At 55.4% G+C, this 26,253-nt stretch overlaps 1 protein-coding gene across 3 annotated transcripts; it reads right to left on the reverse strand.

The window, feature by feature from the left end:
- Positions 1 to 24,281, reverse strand: Asic4 (acid sensing ion channel subunit family member 4). Of its 3 annotated transcripts, XM_052193220.1 has the most exons (12): positions 24,020 to 24,281; positions 22,339 to 23,231; positions 21,055 to 21,946; positions 5,974 to 6,118; positions 5,747 to 5,874; positions 5,398 to 5,560; positions 4,903 to 4,959; positions 2,022 to 2,175; positions 1,417 to 1,508; positions 1,259 to 1,338; positions 958 to 1,062; positions 1 to 809 (listed from the first exon to the last, which is right to left on the reverse strand). In XM_052193220.1, the coding sequence occupies exons 3-12, from the start codon at positions 21,634 to 21,636 to the stop codon at positions 696 to 698; spliced, it is 1,620 nt and encodes a 539-aa protein (XP_052049180.1). In that variant the 5' UTR covers positions 21,637 to 21,946; positions 22,339 to 23,231; positions 24,020 to 24,281; the 3' UTR covers positions 1 to 695. The 3 variants fall into 3 exon arrangements, with proteins under 3 accessions (XP_052049180.1, XP_052049179.1, XP_052049181.1); XM_052193219.1 differs by lacking the exon at positions 22,339 to 23,231; XM_052193221.1 differs by lacking the exon at positions 22,339 to 23,231 and having other exon boundaries at positions 21,055 to 21,215; positions 24,020 to 24,271.
- Between the last annotated feature and the right edge of the window lie 1,972 nt (positions 24,282 to 26,253).

Here is a 26,253-nt window from a genome sequence, read left to right on the forward strand (position 1 = left end):
TTCTTTGTGCCTCTTTATTCCCAATTTCTCCAGCACTTTATAAAACCAGTCTCTAGGGGGCAAGGCCTGAGAAGGCTGCTCCCCCTCCCCCTAGGCTCAGCCAAGGTCTGAAAGGTCTTTCCACCCACTCCCCATGAAGGGAACTTGTGGTGGGGCTGGTACAGGGGGAACTGGGAGCTGGGCCAGGCCTGCTGGGCTACCCACTCCCCCTGCCAAGAGGGAGCTGGGCCTGGAAAGGGAAGTAGAGCCAGCCCAGCATGCCTGGGGCCCAAGGATTTGCTTCTGCCATTAGGGCTGGGACCCTGACTATCCTGTGTCACCCTCCCCTGCAGCCCCACCCTTCTATGTCTGTGTCCCACCCCCACCCAGTCCCTAACTATATACAAATGTACAGAGGGGCTCTGCCAGGGTTCTGCCTTCCCCCTCTTCCTCCCTCCCCTCCTCAGCGGCTTCCAGTCTGGTCTCCAGCTCTTCCTGACCCCCTGCCTGGGAGCAGGGAGTGTAGACAAGAAGGACCCTTGTGCAGGGCTGCTGAGCCAGCCGGGGCAGGGAGAGCAGGACCCTAGTCCTGGCCTCTCGATGAGCACCGCCCCTTCCCTTAGCCCTGGGCTGCCCGACCTGTCCCAGGAATAGGAGATGTGTGGGGTCTGCGTAGAGTCCCAGTTTCATGGTTACTTTCCCCACACAGCACCATCCTAGCAAGCAAAGTCTTCAAAGAGGCTTCCTGGAGGGCCGTGGGGGTGGTGATGGTTGGGAAGCAGGCTACTAGCACCCCCACCCTCTGCACGGCCCCGGCTTAGACAAGGACTCTGTAAAACGAAAAGAGGACAGATGGGACAGTCAAGTTGTGTACTCAAGTCTAAACTCTCTCTTTCTTCCCTGGGGTGTCTTGGGAACTCTCAGGAAGTGGTTCCGGGGAGAGGGTGCTCCTCCAGGTTGGGAGGAGAGGTCACCCACCTGTTCCTTCAGCTCCTGCAGCCCCAAAGTGGAGATGCCTCCGGTGGATGTCCGCAGTGGGGTTTTGGGCCGTCGCCACACCCTCTTGAGCCGATCCCAGGAGACCTTGGAGGTCAACATGGGGGGGGGGGTTGAAGAGGCCCTCAGTTATAGGACTTGGTGCCTTTCAAGGACCAGCAGGGCTCCCCATTCCTCAACACAGTCTCTTCAGATCCAGGCCCTCAGGCACTTCTAGAACCCTGAGTCCACTATCCACCTAAGGGCCTGCACCACTCTCCCTGCCTTTCGTACGTGTCTTTACCTCATAGATATAGTCAAGGATCTCCAGCAAGGTGAGGATGCTAGCCCCAATGAATAGGCCCATCTGTCCCCCAAGGTCCCCTGAGGAGAAAGAGGGAAGGGTCAGTGGGAACAGGCTGGGCTGGCCCACACATGAGTGGGGCCAGGGTCGCAGCTTACCCAGCAGGGCTGACAGGCCATAGGCGGCTCGCTGTTCCATGGCTTCAGAAGTTAGGGCCTCGAAAAAGACATCCAGGACCAAGAAGTTCTCTCTGGGAGACATGAAATGACACCTGTGTGGGGCTACTGGCCTTCTAGAAGCAGCTGGCAAGGTCACCCCAAGTCCAGCTATCATCTAATACCGATGTGCTGTGACGCTGGCAACCGCAGGCTCCCAAAGGGAGCTAGGTCCAGCTGTGTTAGCTCCGCGGTTCTGTTGTGGTTGTTTTGCTTTGTTTTTCTGAGAAAGGGTTTCATGCAGCCCTGGCCTTGAACTCCCTATGTATCCGAGGAGAAAGACATATAAATGGGTCTAAATAGTGTCATATAAATGGCGCCTGTACAGTAGCAGAGAAGGATGGATACAAGGGGCCGTGGCACCTCAGACTTGGACTGGGAAAGGCTTTTCTGGAAGAGGACCAGGATGCAACTTACAGATATCATGAATGGCACTCCTAGAAGGAGAGCCAATATGCACAAAGAGGGCAGCCCCTTGCCAGCCTCGTCTGTGCCCCCGGCCTGCTGAAGGGCTCTCTCCACAAGGCTCATCTGGGGGCACAGCTTACCTTATGTAGGTCTCATTGCGGTTGTACTTCCTCGCCAGGTACCTGGCTGAGCCCCTGTTGGGGATCTTCACCATGGAGATCTCTTTGCCATAACGTGTCAGGTTGCAGGGTGTGGGGCAGAAGCATGGACCCTCAGAGCCCCCACCCAGGGAGTCTGTAACACAAAGGCACCAGTTGCAGCAGGGAGAATGGCCCACAGGCACCGTCGCTATGGGAATAGGCACAGAGGCTCTCCTGAGCTGGCATATCCTTTCAGAAGGCCAGACCTGTCACCTTCTAGAGCATGCGAACTAGGGTCTCCCTCAGATCAACTTTAAATAACCCATGGCAGCAGCTCGTGCATGTCTCTCCCTCTGTCTCCAACTCCCTGGGACATGGGTGGGAGGGAAGATGGATGGATGGATGGATGGATGGATGGATGGATGGATGGATAATGAATGATGGTTGGATGGATAAGGGATGGATGGATGCATGCATGGATGGATAGGGGATGGATGGATGGATGATGGCTGGGTGGATAATGGATGATGGATGAATGATGAGTGGATGGATGATGGATGGATGGATGGATGGATGGATGGATAATGAATGATTGTTGGATAAGGGATGGATGCATGGATGCATAAGGGATGGATGGACAAGGGATGAATGGATGATGGTTGGGTGGATAATGGATGATGTTTGGATGGATGGATAATGAATGATGGTTGGATGGATAAGGGATGAATGGATGGATGGATGGATGGATGAATGGATGGATGGATGGATGGATGAATGGATGGATGGATGGATGGTGGTTGGGAGGTTGGGTGGGTGGATGGATGGATGGTGGTTGGGTGGGTGGATGGATGGATGGGTGGGTGGGTGGATAGAATAAACTGCCAGGATTCACATACTTGATAGGCTAGGATGTCTCTGCTTGCCCCTTTGGTCCCCCATTTTGCTCTTTCCCTGTCTTATACCCCAGGGGCTGATCCCTGCCAAATGCATCACCTTGACACCTTTGCCCTCCAGCCTGTGGTCAGGCAGGTCAGAGGAAGTGGGAGGGCAGGGGTGTGTACATCTGTACTTCTTTCCTAGTTTCTCCATTACCAGGCTCCAGATAGGTAGGGGCTGCATTCTTCTGTGCCATGCTGCTGTCAGCCAGCTCTCTCAGACAGCCCCAGGTAAGGGCTCATGCTTGCTCCCTGCCTCTTACTCCCCCACACCCCACCCCGCCTCTGTTTCCTGATGCTCCTTCAGGCCTGAGAGTGAAGGCTCCCTGGAGTCACCTATTCTGTGGACCTGTGGCTCCCTTATCCAGATGATGCATCCGCTCCTTTGTTTGATGCTCTTCAGTCACTCTCTTCACAGGTGCAGGTGTTGTGGGGGTATAGAGGAGAGCCTGGTGTGCCAGTCCATTACCCCAGCATCTCAAATGTATCCTCAGTGGCCCATCAGATCTATATTTCTGCAGTGAGTTCTGGTGCCCTGCTTCAAACTATCCACTCTGCTCACTACCTCACCTTTTTACCTTGACTTAAGTGCGCATTGGCTTCCAAGAACCTCCCTCTTCCACACTCTGTTCCCTCCCTTGACCTCTGCCTCCAACTCTACTGACCTTTTGGGTATCTTAGACAAAGCAAGCTTTCTCTAGCCACAAGGTCTCTGGGACATGGGACATGCTACCCCTACTATGTAGAACCCTTCAAATCTTGGCTAATACGTATGTAGCTTTTCATGTAGAATCCTCCCTGCCTTTCCAGACTAGGGCTACATGTCCCTCCCCAGGGCTTTATAACACCTCTGAGAAATCTCTATTCAAGAACTGTTAGGCTTTTTAGCATCTGTCCTTAATGTTCATGGGCAGGGCTCTTGGACCCTCACTCTCAACACCCAGAACAAGTTGAGTAGGTCACTCAATAGGTAGGTGGATAGATGGATGGATGGATGGATGGATGGATGGATGGATGGATGGGTGGATGGACGGATGGACAGGTGAGTGGGGATAGATGGATGGGTGGATGGATGGGTGGGTCGACGGACGGGTGGGTGGGGATGGGTGGATGGATGGCTAAGTAGATGGATGAGTGGATGGATGGATGGGTGGATGGATGGGTAGGTAGATGGGTGGGTGGGTGGATGGGTGGATGGATGGGTGGGTGGATGGATGGGTGGATGGATGGGTAGGTAGATGGGTAGGTAGATGGGTGGGTGGATGGATGGGTAGGTAGATGGGTGGGTGGTAGATAAGCTGCAACTCAGGGAGACCTGTGAAAAGATGGAGTTCATTTTACCCATACTGACATCCAGCAATGTGTTTTTCCTGGGGCTCAGAGATAAGTCATTTAACTTTCTTGGAAAAAGGGGAAGGAGGGAGGGAAGGAGGGAAGGAGGGAGGGAAGGAAGGAGGGAAGAAAAGAGAGAATGTTGACTGGGAGAACTGAGAGGGGCTCCACTCCCAGTCCTAGTTTTCTGTAGCATCTCCATGGTCTATCATCACTTACTGAGTATCTGAACCTATAGAAACCATTAGAACCCACCCCCACCCCACTTCTGCCTCCCACCAAGATGTAAACAGAGCTCAATTTCAGCAAGACCCCTCCAGGACAGACTGGGAGCAGAAGTGACAAGACACAGGAGATGGGGGCTAAAGAGATGGCTTAGCAGTTAAGAGCACTGACTGCTCTTCCAAAGGTTCTGAGTTCAAATCCCAGCAACCACATGGTGGCTCACAACCATCTGCAACAAGATCTGACACCCTCTTCTGGAGTGTCCAAAGACAGCTAGAGTGTATTTACATATAAATAAATAAATCTTAAAAAAAAAAAAGACATAGGAGATGGGCACACAGAGGGATGGAGGAATGATGAGAGACTGGGAAGGGGCAGGCAGCACACACCCAGGGTGTGGTCGGCACATTCAATGTAGGTATTTGGTGGGCAGATGGTCTCGTTGCCTGAAAGGAGAGAAGAACATTGCTGAGACCTAGAGTCCTTTCCCTTTTCCCTTACCACACACCCATGTAGACATCGACATGTATGCATGTTTACACATATGCATAACAGATCAATGTATACGCACGCATGCATAAAAGCAGTGAAAATGCATACATACACACATGCAGGTAATTGTACATTTGCTCACACAGTCATGTGTACATGCTTCGGTTCATACACACAACCCCAAAACACATACACACAAATATATATTAGCATGCACACAAGCATGTTCACCCATGGGTTCCCAAATCTATGAACCCATGCGTAAATATCCACACACACACATGAGCACATGCTCGTGAGTGTAGACGCCTGTACATGTTGTATGCATTTCTGCCCCCTGGAAGTTCAGGAGCTCGGAAGAGTGGCACCAAAGACTGGCCTGAGGTGCCCACCTGGCATGTGCACCATCCGGCAGTGGCAGCGCTGAAGCACGGCCTCCTTCTCACAGCGCAGTCGGCAGGCAGACACACTATAGGCTGAGTAGCCTTGAAGCTCAGGCTCTCTGAGCTGGCTTTCCGCCCGGCAGTTGCCCCAAGGCTGGGGCAGATAAGTTAGCTGCAGAGATGGGGCATGACAAGGTCAAGGCCAAACATGTCCGCCCGGGCCAGTCCTCCAGTGTCAATAGCCCCAGCGATGGCCGTGGGGCCGGCCGACTGAGTATCTGCAAGGCAGATCCGGCCAGCATCCCTTGGAGCAGTGCTTTGCCCTGTGCCCAGCCCGGGCCTAGCTGGGGATGCTCACCCGCTGTTCCTGGCAGGACACAAAAGTCTGGAAGCCCGGGGACACGCCGAACCCCAGCTGGTGGATGTAGGGAGGCTCCTCCTGGCTGTGGATCTGCACCCGGATCCCTGCCTCGAAGGATGTCTCATCTGCACAGCAGAGGTGAGGGACTTCAGAACCCCCTCCAGGGAGAACTGAGCCCAGGCCCCAGCCCTGAGTTGGCCCTTAGCCCCTCCCTGCCTGCATACTTGTCTCTCTCCATATGGGCAGATATTCCTCCTGCTGGATGTCTAGCATGATCTCCAGGCCACTACCCATGCCGCCTGCCCTACTGGGCAGTGAACTCTGGGGATCCGCATTAAAGGTGTAACACTTCCCATAGCGAGTATAGACCTGGAGGGAGAAAGAACACAGCAGATACAGAACTCTTTTGTTATTCTTTTTTTAGGGGGGGCAGGTTTTTATTGTGTAGTTCAAATTGGATCTGCTCCTCCCCGGGGCCTTGCGGTACCCTAGAAATTCCCCTACCCAAGATTTGCTAAACGGTGCAGTTACAAGAGCTCCCTGTGTAGCTGGCCTTGAATTCCCAATCCTTCCCCCTAACCTTACCCAAGCTCTGGGAGTACAGAGATGCGCCATCACGTCAGGCTCAGAGCTCTTGCTATCCTACCAATTCCTGCCCTCCCTCCTCTGAGTAAAGGGTTCTCCTATTGCTACTTAGGTTTTTTTGAGCGAGGATCCCTAAAATCTGCATCTCCCCCACTCCCATAATAATTCTAAAATGGTCGCCACCCCCTCAGGCTCCCTTCATCCATCCCTTTCCTCTGACAGCAGTCAGACACTCACACCAACCAAATCCCCTGCCAGATTCTAGTTATCCTAGTTATCTGTAGCACACACATTATGTTGTAAACCAAGTATATACAAGAAAGCTTATTTTGTTCTTTGTGCATGTGTGCGTGTTTGCATACGGTGGAGGCCATGTCCCGTATCTTCCTCAGTCGTTCCCTCCCTTACTTTTGGAGACAGAACCTTTCACTGACAGGGAGGTCATCGGTTTGGCTAGGCTGGCAGGTCAGTGATATCTAAGGATCTCTGCCTCCCCAGCACACACACACACACACACACACACACACACACACACACACACACCAGTGCACAGCTTTTTACATGGATACTGGAGAGCAGAGTCCTCATGCTTGCAGGCAAGCCCTGCCTCAACAGAGCCATCTCTCCAGCCCCAGCAAAAGTTACTTTTAAGCAAAACTAAACAACGACGACAACTTCTCGTTTTCCAGAGAATAAAGTCAGACTCTTTCCTTAGCCGTAAAGTTGCCCTTCAGCTTGGCCCTGGCCCTCTTCCTTCCTCCCTTCCCACTCCTGAATCTGTGACTCAGACATCTAGTCCTTCTGTTCTCCTCAGGTCTTAGCTGCTGCTCCCTCTCCAGAGGTCCTGCACCCCCCCCCCCCCTTAGCTCAGGCCTGAGACCTTGCTCCTCTGCTTATCAACCCATTTCACTGTCCCCTGCCCATGTCCCCTGTGGAGAGCAAGCTGTACAGGAACAGGGAGCCTGCCTGTTGTCCCATGCATTTGTCCCATCGTGGGGACACCTAAGGAACTTTCATAAACCTTTACTCTCCAAAGCCCGGCTCCTGTCTTCTCGGTGAACATTCTCCCCAAAAGACGCCAGATGGCGCTGGTGACTCAAAGATGAAGGTACAGGCTTGGACTGGGGATTTTCATGGCTGCCTGGAGTCTGAGCAGCTGGAGTGGGAGAGCTAGTGAGAAAGAGGCGGATTCTAGTCGTCCCCGCCCCTCCCCGCTCACCCCACTGGGATGTGGCCCTGGGTCAAACCCATCACAGGCAGCACCTTCTCTGGGAGTGAGGGGTCAGCGTGCTCCAACATTGCCCCCACCTCTTTTCTTGGGAACGTGTTCACACTGTAAAAGCCAGGAGGCGTGAAGTGGCTTGGAGGGAAAAGATCTCCTCAGACTTGACTGCAGAGGAGAGAAAGACAAGGCTGAGCTGAGGGTGGGACGTGGAGTTCTGAAGCAACCTGAGGGGGCCACCAGGGACACCTTGAGGGTAATGTTCTGTCCTCCCTCCTCTCGTGAGTGAGTTGGTTACCTTCTTCTACCCTGCCCCCCCAGCCCCCAGTACAGCCTTTACCCAAACTGATTTCTGAAACAACAACAAATTACACATAGCAGGCACCATGACATTTACAAAACACAAAAACCTCTACTGCTACGCTGTGTCATCCACCTTCTGATTTCAGATGTGTTTGATGACCTTGGTTCCAGAGAAGGAAACGGAAGCTCAGAGAGGTGAGGCGACTCTAATGAAGCCACACAGCTCGTGAGTAGAGGAAACTCATAAGAATGCTAAGCCCCAGATACTCCTCACAGCACTCATTGCTAGCATCGGACCTCCCCAGCTCCCACCTCAGGATGGGAAGTGGCGGGATGAGCCTCACACTGGAACTTCCTTTCCGTGGTGGTTTCTCTTTCCCTTCAGCTCCACTCCTTGGCCCCACCCACCCAAAGTCATCTGCCTTTCCCTTCCTTGCCTGTCCCGCCCCAGCTTCTGGATTCTAGTTCCGACCAGTATCACTCCTGTCTCCACCTGTTCCCTCCATCGCAGCACGTCTCTGTGGGGCGGGAATGGGCATCACAAACACCTTAGAGCATGTTAGGTTGGGTGCACAGCCTAATGGAATCATCACAACCGCCCTCAAGGGCAATATTACCATCTCTTCATTCCACAGACAAGGAGACAGAAGCTCAGAGAACTGTACCAGTTTGCAGAGGTCTCCAAGATCAGTGCTCCTCACATGCCAGTTTCTACCCAGAGCCCCTTTGTAAAGTGCTGGTTCTAGTTTAATACATGGAGGTAGATGGACTCCCAGGAATGAAATTCTGCTTTTTTACTAACCTGCTGATCTGTGGACTACACCGTAAACAAAAAGGTCTAAATGGACAAGGCCTGGTGTCACAAGCCTGTAATCCCAACAGCTCTGAACTCATGGACTGCCTGAGCTACAAATTGAGTTCAAGGTTAGCTCTAGAGACTTAGTCTCAAAAAGTAAAGGGTTAGTGGTAGAGGGATTGCCCACTGTGGGGAGGTCCTAGCTTCCATCTCTGGTGCTGAAACTGAAATTAACTAGAGTTATACAAGAGTCAAGCAAGGCAGCTTGGGCCTAGTCATGGGTTCTCAGGACATGACTGGGGAGAGAGGAGCCTGAGCCGCACTGAGTGCAAGCCCCCTGGATCCTGGTAGTGTGGGAAAGGCGGACAAAGGAAACATACAACTAAATGCTCAACACCATCCTGTTCCAGGCGGAGAAGACGCTGGAATCGGTTCCTGCCAACTCAGCCAGTTTTGAGTGCATGCTTGAGTTGAGAGGCTAAATAAGGCCCAAGCGATGTGAGGGAACCCCGGGTTTGTGTTGCTCACACGACCGTGTCTGCCACGGTCTCTGAAGCTTAGCCTCACTCGCTGGTTTTCCACTCCCTGAAGCCTGGAGTCCTGCTTCCTTCCCTCTTAGCAGAAGCAGGAAGAAGGCTAGCATGATCAAACACCCTCATTTGGTCCCAGATCAAAATTTTCTTTCTTTCTTTCTTTTTTTTCCCCCTTTTAGAATTTCATACGTGAGTGCATGCCTCTCGACTTTTGAGAAGTGCTTCTGATAGATCTTTTCCTTGGATCCTTTCACACAAGCCACATGAGGTGATCATTGTTGCCCCACCCCACCCCACCCCCACCCCCCACCCCGGGAAGGATGACGTAATTGAAGCTCAGAGAGGGAACAGTGACTGAGTGTGCACAGCAAGCAAAGAACCCTAGAGATCTGAACAGGACAGGACGGAACGCTGGATACAGTGCAGTCGGGGCTGACGGAATACCTGCTGTGGGCGCAGGGCATGAATTATGTCTGGGGGGCTCCTAGCCCTTGGCGGAGCTGCACTGCAGGCTTATGTTTCAATACATGCACACAGACACGGGCTATCGGACAGTGCGAGCCCCTGCTGGAGGGAGCTTATCCCTGACTCTGGAGGAGTTGACTACCTGGCAAATGTGCAGGGTGAAGTACTTGTATACTGGAGAGGGGGCAATGCATGACACAGACGGTGGGCGAAAGTAGTCCGGGTCCAAAGGACACTCTACGGAGACTGGACAGGCACGACTGGGCCACCTGCACAGCTTGGGTCAGGCCCCACTGCTGGGAAGAGCAGGTCGTTGCCCTGGAGACAGTCCCTGGCCCGGGCAGTGATGGTGGAGCCAGCCACCGGCTCCTAAGTGGTAGAATTCTGGTGGCAGCACAGCCCACAGCTTCTTCCATGGAGACGGCACGACTGTTCAGGCACAAGGTCCCACTGGCTGTCCACTACTCCCTCCCCACAGGCTGGCCAGGAAGGATGTGTATACAAGAGTTGAGAGCATAGAGGCCCAATTATAGAGAGAGTTGGAACTGGACCAAGAAGTGTCCTGATAGTGGCAGGGCCATCTCCAGATAACCTCAGCGTCTAAGCTCTCCCATAGGGCCTTGATCCTACCACAGCCCTAACACGTCCTCTCCATCTTAGCTTCTGATCCTATGCTCCCTGCCCTAGCTGGAGTGTGTGACCTTAGAACTTCCTTGAGCTGAAGGTGGATGGTCTGTAAGCAGGTCACCCTAGGGTCCCCCTGCCAGCTTCCTTTGGCCAGCCCTTTACTGGTCCCTCTCCGACTCTATCTCTCTCCGCAGCACTGTCTGAAGCACTGTCTGTTTCCTGCTCTAGGTCTGTCTCCTGACTGCTTCTGTAGATCCCTGGGTCTACATTTTCTGGATGTTCAACCAGTTATCCCTTCAGACTCAGTTCCTCTGCTCCTAGCCCTTGGCCAGCCTGTTTATCCCAAATCCCTTGCTCTCCCAAAGCCCAGATGCTGCTTGCCCTCTTTGTCCCTGGGTCCCTGCACCTCTGCCCTATGTGCTTTCCTCTGTCTGTCTTCCGTGTAAGTGTAAGTACTCAGTTTCTACACCTTGTCTTCCTCCTAGATTTTACCATGGGCCCAAGGTTACCCCCGGTGTCCTCCCTTTTCCCTCTCCCTCCCCAGCTGCCAGAGACAGTGATCAGGAGCTGGAAGAGATCTGTCCAGAGCTTGCTCTCCTGAGCGATGGCTTCTCTCTCAGCCCTCTGAGCTCCATCCATCCACAGCTCCCATTTCCCAAGATAGCTCTCCCTGCCTGGCTGCTGGCTCCCCCCCCCCCCCGCCCCAACCCCCACCTCAGCCCTCCCTAGCTCTTCTTCCTCCCTATAGCTACAGAGCCCACAGGGTTAATAGCCAATTAGTAGGGCCAGGGCTCAGCTATGTGGGAGAAGGCCCTGGGCCTCGGGGAGATAAGAAGCAGCCAGAAGCGGCAAGGACCAGGCAGCTAATCCCACAGCTAATCTGCAGCATGGACTTTATCTCCACCGCCTTCTGGGCACCCAGCTCCTGCCAAGACCCCAGTACCTCCCGCTTAGCTACTGCTCTGCGGATGGTAGCCACCTCCTTTATCCCCCTGCCCGCCTCTGTGAGGTCTACCCTTATGCCTCCTTCTCAGGTGCCCTGGGATGAACTCCTCTTCACCCTGGCATTACCCTGGAATCCACTGTGGACCAAGAGAAGGGGTTGGATTCATCTTCATCCAGCCATGACTAGCATGTCAGGTGGGAGCACTCCTAAGCCATGAGTTTACTCAGGGGTGACCCCGGATGCAGGCTCAGTGCTTCTTGTCCTCTTCCTGTCACCTCTCCAGGAGCAGAGGAAGAAACTCAGCACTATTTGCTTGGATATATGTGCTGGTCAGAGGCTTGGAGTCACTCAGACCAGCTCCTAGCCCCACGACCTATTGTACAAAGGCTACATCAGCTCCCCATCCAAAGAACACACACTCAGCCTCCCAACCCAGCCTGCCTCCCCATCTAGTGGCAGAATTCTTTGCTAATTGTGTCCCCTCCCTGGGAGTCAGTAGACATTAAGTCTATCTGCCTACAACCAACATTAGTGATGTTTTTGATTTTTCTGGACCTCAATTTTCTCTTCTGTCAAATGGAATCTTCCAGGAAATTTCTGCCTGACTTGTTTCTGGGGATAGTTGTAAGTTTTGAAGAAAAAAAAAAGTAGCAAGTCCCAAAGCAAGCACTTGTAGTCCCAGATACTTAGGAATCTTAAGGCAGGAGGATGGCTTCAGCCCTGGAATTTGGAGCAACATGATGAGCCCCCTTAAGGAAACAGACATTTGTGAAGTGAAATCATAATCTCAACTCCCCAGCACTGCTCTGTGATGGTGGAATCGAAGCCATAGAACCTAGACGGGACAGAGCTTGGAGTCTGATGGAGCAGCGTTCAAATCCTGCCTCTTCTACCAATCTCAACAAACAGCTTGCGACACTAGATCAAGAGTGGGTGCTGGCAGTCTCCTCAGGTCTTGGTTTGCTCCTCCATAAAAGGCAACCAGCAATTCCTCCCCTCAGGTTAGGACTGCAGATTAGAGATAAACTCCAGAGAGATGCATGGCCAGCACTCAGCAGGGGAGCAGGGGGTGACCTAGGAAAGGGAGCAGCCAGCCAGCCAGCAAGTCACATCCATCTTCACAGGGCATCCCGCCTCTTAGTAAAGATGTCTGCCCTCGGCGGGCGATCAGTATGGAGCTCTTTCAGAGCACAGCTCACGGGCTCTTCCCGCTGACGGGAGGCTCAACCTGGCTTACCTCCAGGACTTGTTTTTATTGAGGTCTGGGGGATTCAGACCTCTTTGACCCTCCCTTCTTCATCTGTGAAATGGGAATAAAATCAGGTACCCTTCAAAGTTGGCATGAGAAAAAGAGATCATTACACAACACATTAGCAACAGCGATAGCAATTTTCTGAATGTCTGCTCCGAATCTAGCAGGGATGTGAGAGTACTTTACATAAATGAACTCTTTAATGTTGGAGGAAGAAATGATAGAACAATTCTTCTTGTCCCCATTCCACAGATGAGGTGGTGGAGGCACAGAGAGGGCAAGGAACTGCCAAAGTCTCATGATGTAGCAGAGCAGAGAACGGTGGGTGTTGGAACAACCCACAGTCAAGCAGTATTCCTTAAGCCTTTACAATGTGTCAGGCACCGTGTTTGACACAGGGGATACATCCCAGAACTCCTCTAGGAATGTGCTGTGGGATGTGGGAGCATGAATTCATTTAAAAACCTGAGCACCTACACCACGTGCCAGGCATATTCAAAGTGCCAGGTCTACAAGAGGGAACAGAACACGAACCTAACAATCACACAAATAGATACTACTGGCTGAGCTCCATGCTGTGGTGGAGATCCCAGCCAAGGCAGCTGCTGAGCCTGCAACAGGAGTTTGCTTCCGGTTGGAGGGCTGGGGATAGCCTCTTCTGAGTTGGCTGGCCCACTCCCCAAGAAGGACATCGGATAGACCACATGTTCTTAGTGCCCAGTGCCACCCACGTGCTTCTCAGGGAGTCTTCCTCCCCTCCAAGGTGGGTCTGGGAATGGCGGTAGTTTTGGTTCAAACGTAAGCGGGAGAGCCGTGGTGGATGCGAAGGAGGAGCTGGCTAAGGTCCAGTAGCCGGAGCGTGTGAGGAATTGTGGAAGTAGAAGTATAGAATTGGGAGCTCAGGGTTGTTTTCCAAGTAAAAGAAGGCGGGACCCCGGGACCCAGGTAAACAGTAACACCTGTTCCCGGGCGGCCATTGCCTAAGCCTTAAACCCCAGGAAGAATTTTGCAGGCGATACTTGTTTTTAATCGGTAACTAAGTCTTTCCCTGGCATCCCCACTGCCTGATGCAAACAAAGCTGTTGAAGAGTTTAGCACTCACAGTTGGTGGGCGGGAGTTTTCAATTCCAACAAGACTTAGGGAGCTGTGGAGTAGGAGTGTGTGTGTGTGTGTGTGTGTGTGTGTGTGTGTGTGTGTGTAGGGTGTCCTTCCATCCATAGTTATCGAGTGGGTGGGCTCCTCTCAGGAACCCCCTGCATTAGGCTCACTTTAGCAGCACAGGCCTAGCTGCCCACCCCGCACTGCGAGGCCGCACCCACGGGCAACGCTTCCCGCTGGCCACCTCGCCTGCGGGGCAGGCATCCATCAACGAGTAGCGCCCTCCCTCTGCCTTTTCCGGGCTCCTCGGCTCTCCTCCCTGGGTTCGCCTCATTTGCATTCCCTCGGCTCCCGGCTCCTCGGCAAAGTGACCTCCCTGCACACAGCAGCGCCAGAGGCTTCCACCGCGGAGGGAGACACCGTCGCCCGCCGCCCGCTACGGCCCGGGGAGGAGATCAGAGGGGCGGGAACAGGGACAGCGCTGACCGGTGTAGACTGAGCTCTGGACCAGAGCTGGGCGTGGCTAGAGGACCTGGGAACCGCCGACAGGCCTGGTGTTGAGGCAGCCCTGAAGGACTTGAGTCGGATTTGAACCCGTGACCTTAGTCTCTAGCCCTGTTGAAGTGAAATGTGGAAGTCACTCACCCCGAGGTCTGGGGAGCTGTACCCTAGAAATGAAACCTCCTTTTGAGACCAGAGGCTCTCAAACATCCCAACCTCCACTCGCATCCCCGCTAGGGAGAAGCCTGCTCCACTGTGCAGTCGCCCAGGAATCTCCAGCCCTCCCCAGGGTCTGTCCAGTCCCTTGTACCCCCACTCCCCTGGCCAGCCAAGCTGCCTCCCCCGCCCCCCCCCACGCTTGGTATTTACACCTTTCACACATTTGTAAGCTATTATCCTGTCCACGCTTAGTCACCGCTGAGCCAAGCGCCACGGATTTAGCTCCTTTAATCTTTCCTCCTAAATCAATCCTCCATTTCCCCTTAATCATCCCGTGGCTCCTCTCTGAACTCTCGCTGCTGCTGCTGCTGCTGCCTCGCCTGCCTGCCGCAGCCTATGCCTATCTCTCTGGAACTGCTCCCCCCACCCGCAGCCCCAAGCGGTGTCCCAAGGGCACCGTGAACATTTAGGGGGTGGGCTGGACCGTCTGCCCTGCTACCCCCTGCTTGGGAGCCAAGGGAAGGAACGCAGTCATCCCTGCCCTTTCTGGAAGACACAACAGCGTTGGAACTTTGCTGTTCTCAGTCCGAGGCTCTCTCTGTTTTCCTGCCGACTCCCACTGCACAGGGTGGGGTCGGGGGGGGTGCTCTGAAGAGCCAAAGCCCCTGTCACGGCCCACCAAACACAAAAATAATGACAACAAAATGCATAACAAGTCTGCTAGAGGAGGGTTTCTCCCCACTGCCCAGGGAGGGGGCTGTCCCACCTCCCTGACCTGGCTGCTTAAAGGAGATGGAGTCAGGAAGAGGGTGTGGGGGGCGGGGCTGGCATCTCCCCAGCCTGAGGTGGCTGTCCTTCCCCTCCTCCGGGGACTGTCCTTAGCCTCCATCCTCACTTCTCTCCCTGTCCAGGGTTGGATCCAGCAGCTTAGAGGCTGGACTTTCTTCGAGCTCTCTAGGACCCTATGCCTCCAGGTTTGATCCTTTCTGCCCCTCCATCCAGACCCAAATCAGTCAACCTTGCTCTCCACCACCAGAGGGGGCAGGTTCCTCCTGGAAGCCCAAGGACGGGGATGGGGGTTCATGAAGGAGGCCAGGAGAGGTACAGTATGGGGGCCATTTCTTCAGATGCTAATCAGCATCTTCCAGCAGTGCGAGAAGCTGGGTTGATAATGAGCCCAGCTCCGGGCTGATTCCTGATTAATGAAGAGGCTACAGGGCTTCTTGAGTGGGGCCGGGTGGGGCATGTCTCTCACGACCCTCCCCACTGTCCTTGAAGACCAGCCCTCTGTGACTGATTTCCCCTGTTCTTCCTTTCAGGCACACTACCTTAATCTGATCCACCATCTTCACTGCCAATGCGACCAGACCGAGAGCGCCCCCTCTAGGAGGACTCGAGGAGCAGCAGCCAGTACAACGTAAGAAGTGCTTTACCTTCCTGGGTTCTGCAATCTGAGCCGCAGGCAGGCAATGGGGGGAGGGGTGCTTTTTATTGAAACAAACTGGAAGAGTACCCACATCCTCACGTGGGCAACAGTTAGTTGGAACTGAGGCGGAGACCCCACCCTTCTCCATCTATGATCTCATTAACTTTTCCCTCCTAGCTCCTCAAGGCAGGAGCAGCCTTCATCCAGATGTTCACTAAATGTGCACAAGGGTCACACCTCAGGACACAAAGGGACCATAGGGACAGAGGACTGCCTGGGGGATGCAGGCAGAGTTAATAAAGTTCATCTGGAAGGTAAGAGGCCTGGACAAACATCAGAAGAAATGTCCCCCCCAACCCCCCACTTCAAGAGCCAAGGAAAGGTCTGGAGTTGGGAAGCATGCATGGAGCAGCCCCTTCGACAGACAGTGACAGGGGGTTAGAGACCGAGCCTGTCAACATTGGCCGAACTACGCTAGGCAAGAGCAGGGACCAAGGACGAGACAAATGGAAGGAGGAGATTGCTGAAAAGCCCCAAGCTGGACATCAGGGCAACCAGAGTAGCACAGGGCTTACATGAAGTCCTCATTGCCTCAGAGCTGTCCTGGGTATCGGATGGGGAGGGCTGTGAGGGGAGGGAGAGGGCGGGGGGGGGGACTGCCCAGCTGGAAGAGGCCTTGTCTAATTGTGCCTGATTAGTAGAGAGGAAGAGAACAGGGCTAGTGATTAATAGTCACGGCAGTCACCAGCGTGTGGGGAAGGAGGACTGGGAGGGGGAGGGAAGCCTGAGGGCCAGGAGGGAATGGGGAGAGTGAGGCGCCCATGGTGCCGTGGCCTCTGCCCTTCTAGGGGTTCTCTGTACCCTTGATCTTGGGGGGGGGCTACAATGAGGAGCTGGGGCCTTCCCCCACCTCCTGAGGGAGTCCTCTGCCTTCCTGCTTCAGTTTTCAGGCAGGGGCATGAAAGAGAAGAGGGCAAGGTCATGCCTGCCTCTGGGAAAAGTAGGATCTGTGTCATTCGCGCGATGCTTTTGGACACCCCAAAGCCTCCAGCCATCCTCAGCTGAACCTGGGACCTGGGTCTGACTTTGCCATGCCCTACGGATCATCATCGTCCAGTCCTGTCTGCACCTCGAGCCCTGACTCAGGCAGGCGAGCTGAACCTTAGTCACCAGTCTGACGTGCACCAGTCACACACGCCAAGTCACACGCGTGGCTAGTGACGACCATGTTGGGAAACACAGACATGGGATGTCTCCATCTTTACAGAGGGCTTGCCGTCCGACTAGCACTGACCTCTAGACATACATGCACGTGTGCGTGCTTGCTTGGGAAGGCTGTAAGCACACAGTGGACGGCGGGGGTCTGTGGAAAGACCAGAGGATGGGGAGCACTGTTGCTCCAGAGCAGGGACTGGAAACCATCAGAGAATACTGAAGACAGTGAGATTAAAAGAAGGCCCAGAGCTGCCACGGTGGCATTTGTGACAACAACTGGCCCTTGCAGGGTGCACACTGTGTTCGTGCCAGGCAGTATACTAAACTCCTTTCAGGCATCTTACCCTCAAAACCACCCCAGAGACAATGTAATAAATTCACAAATGGATGCTCGTAAAAGCCTCTTGGTTTCCTCGAGGCCACACAATGGAACAAGTCCACACGGTCAGACAGCTCCAGAACTCACACATCGTGTCCTGTCTCCCCTCAGAGAGGAGATGCTCGGCTTTTAGCGCTGCCTGCCACCTTTGCATTTGTACAGAGCAAGCAGGAAGGCTAGGGAGAGAGCTGCTGCCTCCTACCAAGCTGACTGACTGGGAGTGAGCCACGATGGGGGAGGGAGGCCTGGGGCTCGGCACACAGTTGGGGGATCGTGGGGGTGGGGGATAGGGAGGGAGAGCCCCCCCTACAGTGTCAGGGCGAACGGGATGATGAGGAAAGTATGCCTGTAAGTGGGAGTGGGCTACTGGGAGCTGGCTGGAGGAGAGAAGGGAAGACAAGAGCTGAGGGCCTGAGGAGAGGCCAGTGGGGGTGGAAAGGCGCCTTCAGAACCCCCTGACTCTCTTTCTCTCTCTCCTCTCCAGATCCCAGTCTGTCTGCCTCATCCCTTAAGCCTCCCCAGCCCTCTTTTAGCCCAGAGTGGCCTCTCTCTCTGAACTCAGGCTCTCCCGGTCCACGCACCTCATCTGGCAATTAATCCTGGCACCTTATGACATCGCTTGCATGGCTGATTAACTCTTGCATGGTTGCTTAAGCTTTTGAGGATCCCTGTCCCCGTTCCACCATGAGACTGAAGGCATCTTGAGGGCAGGGATTGGGGACTAGGGTTTCCCTTCTTTGCTGTCCCCCCACCACAGGTCCTAGCAAGGAGCCCAGCGTGAATTGGTCCACAGACCAGCACTTTGAGTGCCTGACTAGGAGTAAATGAAGGGATATTTGGGAGTGTGTGTGTGTGTGTGTGGGGGGGGGTGAGAACCATCTCAGTGGCACCAGAAGCAAGAGCGAGCGGCGGCTTAGGGGACTGGGGGAGGGCACATTACCCAGAGTAAAAATAGGCTGGAAAATGTGACATTTATTAACTTGGATTCCGGAGGAAAGGTCACAGCAGAGTGGGGAGTGGGAAGGAGGAAACAGAGAAGGCAACAGAAAACACATAATAGTCCCTTACTGAAACCTGTCTGTCACCGTCACTGGCCGTCTCACCACCCACTCCCTGGCAGGTGCCACCTCAACCAGCTCACATTTTCATCTCCTCACCAAAAACCCTTCAAATCCCCATCATGTGTCCCACATCCTCACCGCAGAGCTGAATTACGGACTTCACGTCCTCACCCGAGGCCTCCAGTCTCAGCCGCGCAACACATCCAAATCTTGTTCAATACCGTGGGTCCCAGTCCAGTTCCTAACTGTCCCAGACTCAACCGAGTACTCTAGGTCCAGGAGGAATTATATGCAGCAGGTGGGGGGGCGGGGTATGAGCAGGAGGCTATGAGTCTAGGCTAGGGTGGGCATGGGGGAATAGATACCTCAAAAGGGGAATTCTGAGCCGGGGCCGTGGTGGTGCATGTCTGTAATCCCAGCACTTGGGAGGCAGAGGCAGGCGGATTTCTGAGTTTGAGGCCAGCCTGGTCTACAGAGTGAGTTCCAGGACAACCAGGGCTACACAGAGAAACCCTGTCTTGAAAAAACCAAAACCAAAACCAAAAGAGAGGGGAGTTCTGTCCCCCAGTGATTGTTCTGTCCCACTTGTGCTGATGTCTCTGGAATATCCCCACAGCACAGATCCATCAGCTTCCTCTCTTTCTCTCTCTCCCCCCCCCCAGGGTACTAAGGGGCCTAGAGAAAGCTATCCTTGCCCTTCCTCTTCTCCACCCATCCCCAGGATTCTGAGAACTTTGGACAAGCTTTGATCAAGGGAATCCCTGTCTCTGTATTCTCTGGACTCCTCTTATCCTACAAGAAACCCTCGGTCACCCTCTTGTCACTTCCTAAGTGCCCTCCATCTCTCCTCCATGGATGCTGTCATCTCTGCCCTTCCCCTTTCCTGCCCACCCCAACTGGAGCTAAGACACAAACTCAGGGACACAATGACCCCATTGATTTCCAGCCCAGCAGCACCTGCTGAGACCGAGTTACTCGCCACCCCCATCACAGAGGGGTGAGGCTGCAAGGCAGGAGGGCCATGGATCCCCAAAGGCCAGCCTCGCTTCACACATCACTCCCCTCTCAGCTCTGGTCTTGGAGAGCAGTGTTATATTTTCCTAGAAGACAGAGCGTGTAGCTAGTCAACAGACTGCTATTCCCTAATTCCACTCCTGGTACAATCTTCCTCCCTCCTGCCCCTCTCTTCATGTTAATTCCTCCCACCGAACCCACCCACACAACCCAAAGCAAGAGGCCCTAGACACTGCAGATGTGGTGGGGCCAGGAACCTGACAGATACATGTTTCCTGGTAACACTGAGGCAGGGAGAGAGGGAGAGAGCTTGTGGGTGAGGAGCTGGGCTCTCAGGAGGGAATGTACCCATTGCTGCTGGTGTCTGTGAGTGGGCACCTCGGTGGGACTATGCATTGGCTCATGCACCAGCCAATAGCCACAAGGATGAGACCACACACACACACACACACACACACACACACACAGATAGGTGTCAACTGGGGACTGGAGACAGACTCAAGCACACTGTGAATAATAGCTTGTGAGTGTGTGTGACAGACCTGATAGCATCCAAGACACATGCCACGCTCACTCATACACCTGAAGGCAGGAAGTGTGCAAGGCGGGCAGGCAGAGCTGGCACTCTACTCCTGGTGAGGACACATGTGTTTGTGTTCACACACATGGGGGTGATGATGCCAGTTGTGTCTTCCTGGAGAATGGTGGGCAGAAGTTGGGGTCAGGAGTTGGGATGACATCCCCAGCATGACCCCCGTCCTTGGCAGCTAGCTATGAGCCGGGGTACAGGCATGGAATGAGTAGCTCTCTGGGTGTGTGGGGGTGCAGGTGTGCCTATGAGTGTAGTGACAGGGCCACTGAACGTGCACGGCTGGGGGTATGCGAGGAAATCATGTCCCTGAGCGGTAGGAGTGTGCGTGTGCCAGCTCCAAGGATGAGTTATGCACAGAGAGGGAATGAGTGATTCCCAGTATGAGAGACAGAGCCAGGCAAGAGAGCAGCAGGAACAGGGACCGGAGGGGGTGGGGGCACTGGCAAGCGGGACCAACCAGGGGGAGCATGAAAGAGGGGTGTGTGAGCACAGCTGTGCTGGGCTGTGTGTGTGTGTGTGTGTGTGTGTGTGTGTGTGTGTGTGTGTGTGTGTGAAAGGCACAGAGACGAACGGGATTGGCATCCAGGAGACAGGATGCCCATCTCCATCCAGCTGGCTGGCCGGGCCAGCTCCCCAGAAGGCAGCCCCCCGAGTCCTTCCTTAGGCAGGGACACCTCTCCCCTCTAGCAACCCCTCTCCCTGTCCCTTTGATTTGGTGGGAAGAAGACTCCAGTAGCCCCCCATCCCACCCCACCCCACCCCACCCCGGAAGAAAAGGAAAAACGAGAACAAAGTGGACTCAGTCTGTTTGGCCTTGGGATGAAGACCAGCTTCAGGGCCCTGAGTGAGTTCCTATATCCTGAGGAATAGCCCTGGTCCCTGAACCTTGAACACTGCAGTAGCAGCAGCAGAGGAGGAGAAGCTGTACCACTGGGGTAAGCCCTTCTGAGCATCCGCTGCTTCTGGGCTGAGGAGCCAGAGGGAAACACCAGCTGAGGGAGACACGAGGCCCGCCTCTGGTGGCAGAAGGAAGGGAAGCCCTGTTGAGGACGCCCTCACGTACCACCCTCCACCCTCACATTAGCTTCTGGCCACCCCCAGGTCTAGGTGGCCCAGCTGGTAGGACTCACCACAGAGAAGTTGCTGGCGGAGCAGCGGTGCCCACTGAAGTTGCAGCTTTTGAGCATGTCGGCAAGCTGGTGGCCAGTGCGGTTGAGGATGTCTACCATGTCAGGCTCAGGGTAGCGAAGGCCGGCTGCACGGTGCCCATCCCGGTCTTTGGGGGGCAGGCCTGTCAGATTGGCCAGGTGGAAGATATCAGCGTCGCTGAGTGCCGAGTGCCGGAAGCGGTTGATGTTGCAGAGGGTGACAGCCGGAAAGCCCGCCACTGGGGCTGGGGCAGCAGGGTCCATAGCTACCAGGTGAGGCCGGGTCAGGTAGCCCCTGGCCAGGCTGGCTGCCTGGTACAGGAAGGCAGCCAGGGAGGTGAGTAGGGCCAGTGCCCACAGGGTTCTGCGCAGTCCATGGGGGCCAGGGCCACAGGCCCGGCCCAGCCCATGCAGAGTACTGGTGCTGGCAAAGGTGGCCAGGTCCCGAGGGGCTGCTGGCCCCTGAGCAGCCCCCAGGAGGCTCTGCTCATCCCCTGCCTCCTTCTCCTTGGGTTTTGCATCCTCCTCAGCAAATTTGATTTTGCACACAATCTCGATCGGCATCTGTCCCCGGCTGCTGGGACTGGCCAGAGCCTCACTGCTACTGTCCCTCCCTGGACAGCAGCCCTGGTGCCCCTTCGGAGTGGTGGCGGCGGCAGCGGCTGCTCTTCTAAACTCAGGGCAACCAGGAGGAGGATAGGGACAGGGTGGGGGCCCGAGGTGGGGGCGTCACTCCCACTCCCAGAAGCTCCGCAGCCCCGGCGCTGCTGCCTCTGCCGCTGCTGTTTCTGCTGCCGCTTGTCTCTCTCCTCGATCGTCTCCTTGTGGCTTCCCTTATCAGCACCCGCACAGCTGTCAGCCCCTGCGTGTGTCCCTGCGAGCAAGCGAGTGAGCGAGGGAGCAAGCGCTGCTCCGCCACGCCGCGCAGCCCCAGCCGCTCCGCTCAGCATGTGCTCTGGAGCCCACCCCGTGCTTAATAATTCAGGACATGTCAACAGCGTTTCACCGTCGGGCACTGGCACGGGAGGCAGGAGCCAGGCCAGGGAGGGGAAAGCCCCACCCTACCCCAACCCGGGATGGAGAGTCCAGGATCAGGGGTGCTTCTGAAACTCTCTCGCTGCACCTTAGTCAAGTGTGGGGGGCCACGGACAGCCTAGTCTCAGGCTAGCCAGGGAACGGTGCTATGCTGAGAGCTCATACCCATTCCTCGCCACTTTTTCTGGTCCACACCCCAGGAAGGGTCAATCAACCCCACTTCCTGGCTACCTTGACTCCTGACTCCAGCCTTCAGCGGATCTCACTGGGCCACTCAAAGCAGCTTCAAGCAACTCCTTGTGAGAGCCACTTGTTTGAATGAGGGAGGGAAGAAAGGGGAGGGCAGGCAAGAGAGATGAAGACAACTGTGGCTTCTTCACTCAGACTCCCCTTCCCTAGAGCCTTGCTACTGGTTTCAACATCTACCACACCCCTGTCCCCTCCAGGAGGAATGCTGGTCCCTTTTTTTCTGACTTTGCCCCAATCCCAGGTCCAGTCCTTCCTACACTGAAGCAGAGGCCACCCCGGCTGGCTTGCTGGTCTGTAACCACTTTACTAGTCCTTTAGTCTCCAAAGCCCTTGTTATCACCAGGCTTGGGGAAGAGGAGGGGAGCTGAGCCTGGCCAGGGAGCAAAGAGCTCAGGGGCAGGGGAGAAGGAAATGGTGCGCCCAGGGGGAGGTATTAGAGCTAGCGTGTGTGTGTGTGTGTGTGTGTGTGTGTGTGTGTGTGGTGGTGGTGGTGGGGGCTTCCATGGAAATGCTATGCTAAGGAAATCAGTGCCCAGAATGTCCTGTCCTCTGGCCGAGCTAGGCAGGGTTGCCCTGTAGGCTGCTCTCTTGGAGGGGAAATCAGACACATGGGTTACCCTCACGAGAGGAGGTGGAAGCCCCTCTTGGCTCACCGGGAGGGGGTATGTGGGTACCTCCCCCTTGGGGGTACCAAGAATGGTCTACTTGTGTCCCCCAGGGGGGTGTTTAAAAGTGTGAGTTCTCATGGGGGAGAGGAAGCACTTGTCCTGGGAGGCGAGGGGGGCTGATTAATCGGGGCGCTAATGAGCAGCAGGGAGAGGAAGCTGAGGGGGAGGGGGAGGCGGCTCCATCGATCCAAGCCGCGGAACCAGCAGCTGAGAAAAAAAAAGTGAGAAGGGAATCGATCTGAGGGAAACGGCAGCTGCTGGGGATTAGAGCCCGAGGTCCACGCCTGTCCACGGCCACCCCTCCCCTGCGTCAACCTGGCCTGCAGTCTCAGGCTGGTCTCGAGGGAGGGTCACAAGCGTAGCTCCCCCTTGGGGGTTCAGGTTGCTGCTCAGTCTACTCTGGCTGCAAGGCTCGGTCAGGCCCCTCGTGAGGGGCACCCTAGTGTGTCATCCACCTGCACACCTGGTCCTAGCCATGCATGGTGTGCTGACTAGATGTCCCCAGCCTTTCAGCAAAGTGGCTTCCCCGGGCCCCACAGCTGGGCTTTCCCCTCCACGCTGCTTCCCGTGAGTCTAGGTCAGCAGGTTCCCAAAGCTGGGAAGGTAAGACCCTTGGGGACAGGTTCAAGTGCTGCTTTTGGCTGGGACACAGCAGGAGCAGAGTTGGCACCAGAAGCAGGCGCTGAGTTCCTACAGAAGAGTCCAAGTGACCACAGGCAGCTCTCTCTCTACCCCTTACCCTGGCAGTCGTCTTCCATTCTCCCTCTCCCCTCCCCCTCCCCATTGACTTCCAGACCTTTCCAAAGTCCCCCACCCCCACCCCCTGCACCACATCCCCGCCATCCCTCCTTTTCTTTCTTCCCTTTTCTCCCAATATCGATTTTTCTTTACTGGGTTTTTAAAAAAGGTGATTTAATTGCTTTTTTAAGGTTACTTCAGTCTGGGACTCTGCCAAGAAAGTGGGAGCTGCCCCCCAGTCTCCCCTCAGCACTCACCACTGCCCTGAGGTCCTGTCTGAATCCCGTGCTAACTGTGGAGCGCTCAGGGTCGAGCTTTCTCCACCGCATGCTGGCCTCCATCATGTCACACACACCCCCTTTCAGGTCAGCAGGGACTCCTCCACCTCTAAAAGGAAAGACGTTGGGTGGTGACTCTGTACTGGAGGTGGGGGTGGGGTCTGTGGGGGAACTCCAGGGCATTGGAATGAAGCAGCAGTTTGTCACATGCAGACTCCCACCATTGCCCGGTGGCCAGCTGTCTCTAATCGTCCTCACGTCCCTACCACCCAGTTCCCCAGACCTCCCGGAATCCTGGCTATGTTCAGTGGGGACCCCCATCCTTCCAGCCCACCTCTTGGCTGGTTTCCACTCACTCTTGCCACCCCCAGCCCCTTCTGGGCCCCCTTCTATCCCTCCGTACCCCCTTTGCCTCTGGCCCTGTCCCCTCGCCCCCCCTTCTCCCTGCTTCCCTGCCTGCCTCCTTCTCTGCCCGGCTGCAGTTGGGTGATAATCTCCCTCATTTAGCCTCCCGGCTGCTTCCCCGGCTCATTGCCCAGCTGGTCCCTGGGGCCCGGCCCAGTTTCTTCCCCACCCCCACCCCAGCCCTGCGCCCAAGCTCCCTCAGCTTTTCCCTGTTTCTCTCACCCATTCCCTAGGGACCAGCTGCCCCCTCGGGAGTGGGAGCGGGGGGTGGGGGGGAACAGGGCTGAGGGGAGCTGGCTCAGACCTGGGCTAACTGTAAGCTAGTGGGAGGGGCTGCTAGGGACTCCGGAGTGTGGAGTGTGGGCAGGGGCTACCGTTCGGGCAGAATGTGAGTCCTACTCAGGCTCCTCTGCCCTCCAGTTGTCCCCATTTCTCAGATTTGTCCACGGCCCAGTTCTCCCCACCCTGGGAGTTGAACTAGGCTCCCTGAAACTGGGAGAGAGAAGGTTATCGAGAGAGGGAGGCAAAGGTCAGAGTACATCAGGCTAGGCAAGCCGGCAAAGGGGTGGAAGCAACAGGGAGGGCAGGACGGACCAGTCGGAGGTGTTGGGAGGATGCTTCCAAGTTTTACTTGCGCAAAATGTCTCCAAAGGGAAACCCAAGACTCCCAGGACAGAACCTGAAGGCTTCCCCAGGAACCGTGTCACAGCCCAGGGACTCCCCCAAAGGAGGCCTTTTCTGTTCTTTCCTGTCCTATGAGGGCTCCCGACTCCCCTGGCTGACTGGCTATCTTCATAAACTACACAACCTTTGAACTCCTAAGGAGCATTCTACAGCTCGAGTCCCCAGCCTCCAGATCCCAAGTGACACCTCCCTGACACCCGCCCCAGCTCAGAATTCTGGACCTGGTGCTGACCGGGGGTGGGAAGCCAGTGTAGGACAGACGTGGGTGGGAAGGGCCGAGGATGGGGATGGGGGTGGCTGAGCCTAGCCTGGCCAGGCCTGACTGGCTAGCAGCAGCAGTGACAAACGGGCTGTGCGGGGGCCGAGGGGCGGGGGGCGGACGGCGGCTGATTTATCTGGGTTATTTATGCCACGGACGAGGCAGGAGAAGCGGTTAATGAGAGTCCCGGCGAAGGGGGGGATGGGAAGGACCGGACGTGATCTGAGGCAACTGAAGAGGGTTAGCGTCCCACCGCCAGGCCCTGCCCCCACTGTCACCACTACTCCCTGCACCCCCACAGGGCCCTCCCTGGGCTATCCCAGGCAAGCATCCGCTCCCCTGTCTGGCACACACAACAACTATCAGCATTTGGGTATTCTCCAGGGGAGGCCATTGGTCACCAGGAAGGGAGAGGGTGGGGTTCAAGCTTAGGGAAATCCCGGAGGAACTAGGGAGGGGACGTGGAAAGGGAGGACAGGAAGCAGAAAGACACACATCCCAAGTGGCCAGAAACAGACGAAGTTTGAGGGGTCTATGGAGAGGGCTGAGGTAGAAGAGGGAGGGCGGGAGTAGGTGGACAACGCACAGACCCTGAGCAGACGCCAGAGAGAGGGCCAAGGGCCCTTAGGCACTAATCTGGTGTCAGACAGGGATGAGATGGGGGTCTGAGTGACAGAGAGGCTAGGCAGGAGGTGGCGCTGGTCGGAGAGCGGAGAGAGCAGGAAGGAGGGAGAGACGATCCCGAGGAGGAGGGGGAGAGGGCTTTGCAGCAGGGAAAGCTGTTGGGAGCAGATAAGGCAGCAGGCAGCAGGAGGGATTAAAGCTCCGAGGGGCGTGGGGGGGGGTGCCGAGTGGGACGATGGGA

Source organism: Apodemus sylvaticus, chromosome 9 (genome assembly GCF_947179515.1).
Source record: "Apodemus sylvaticus chromosome 9, mApoSyl1.1, whole genome shotgun sequence".
Classification (NCBI taxonomy): domain Eukaryota; kingdom Metazoa; phylum Chordata; class Mammalia; order Rodentia; family Muridae; genus Apodemus; species Apodemus sylvaticus.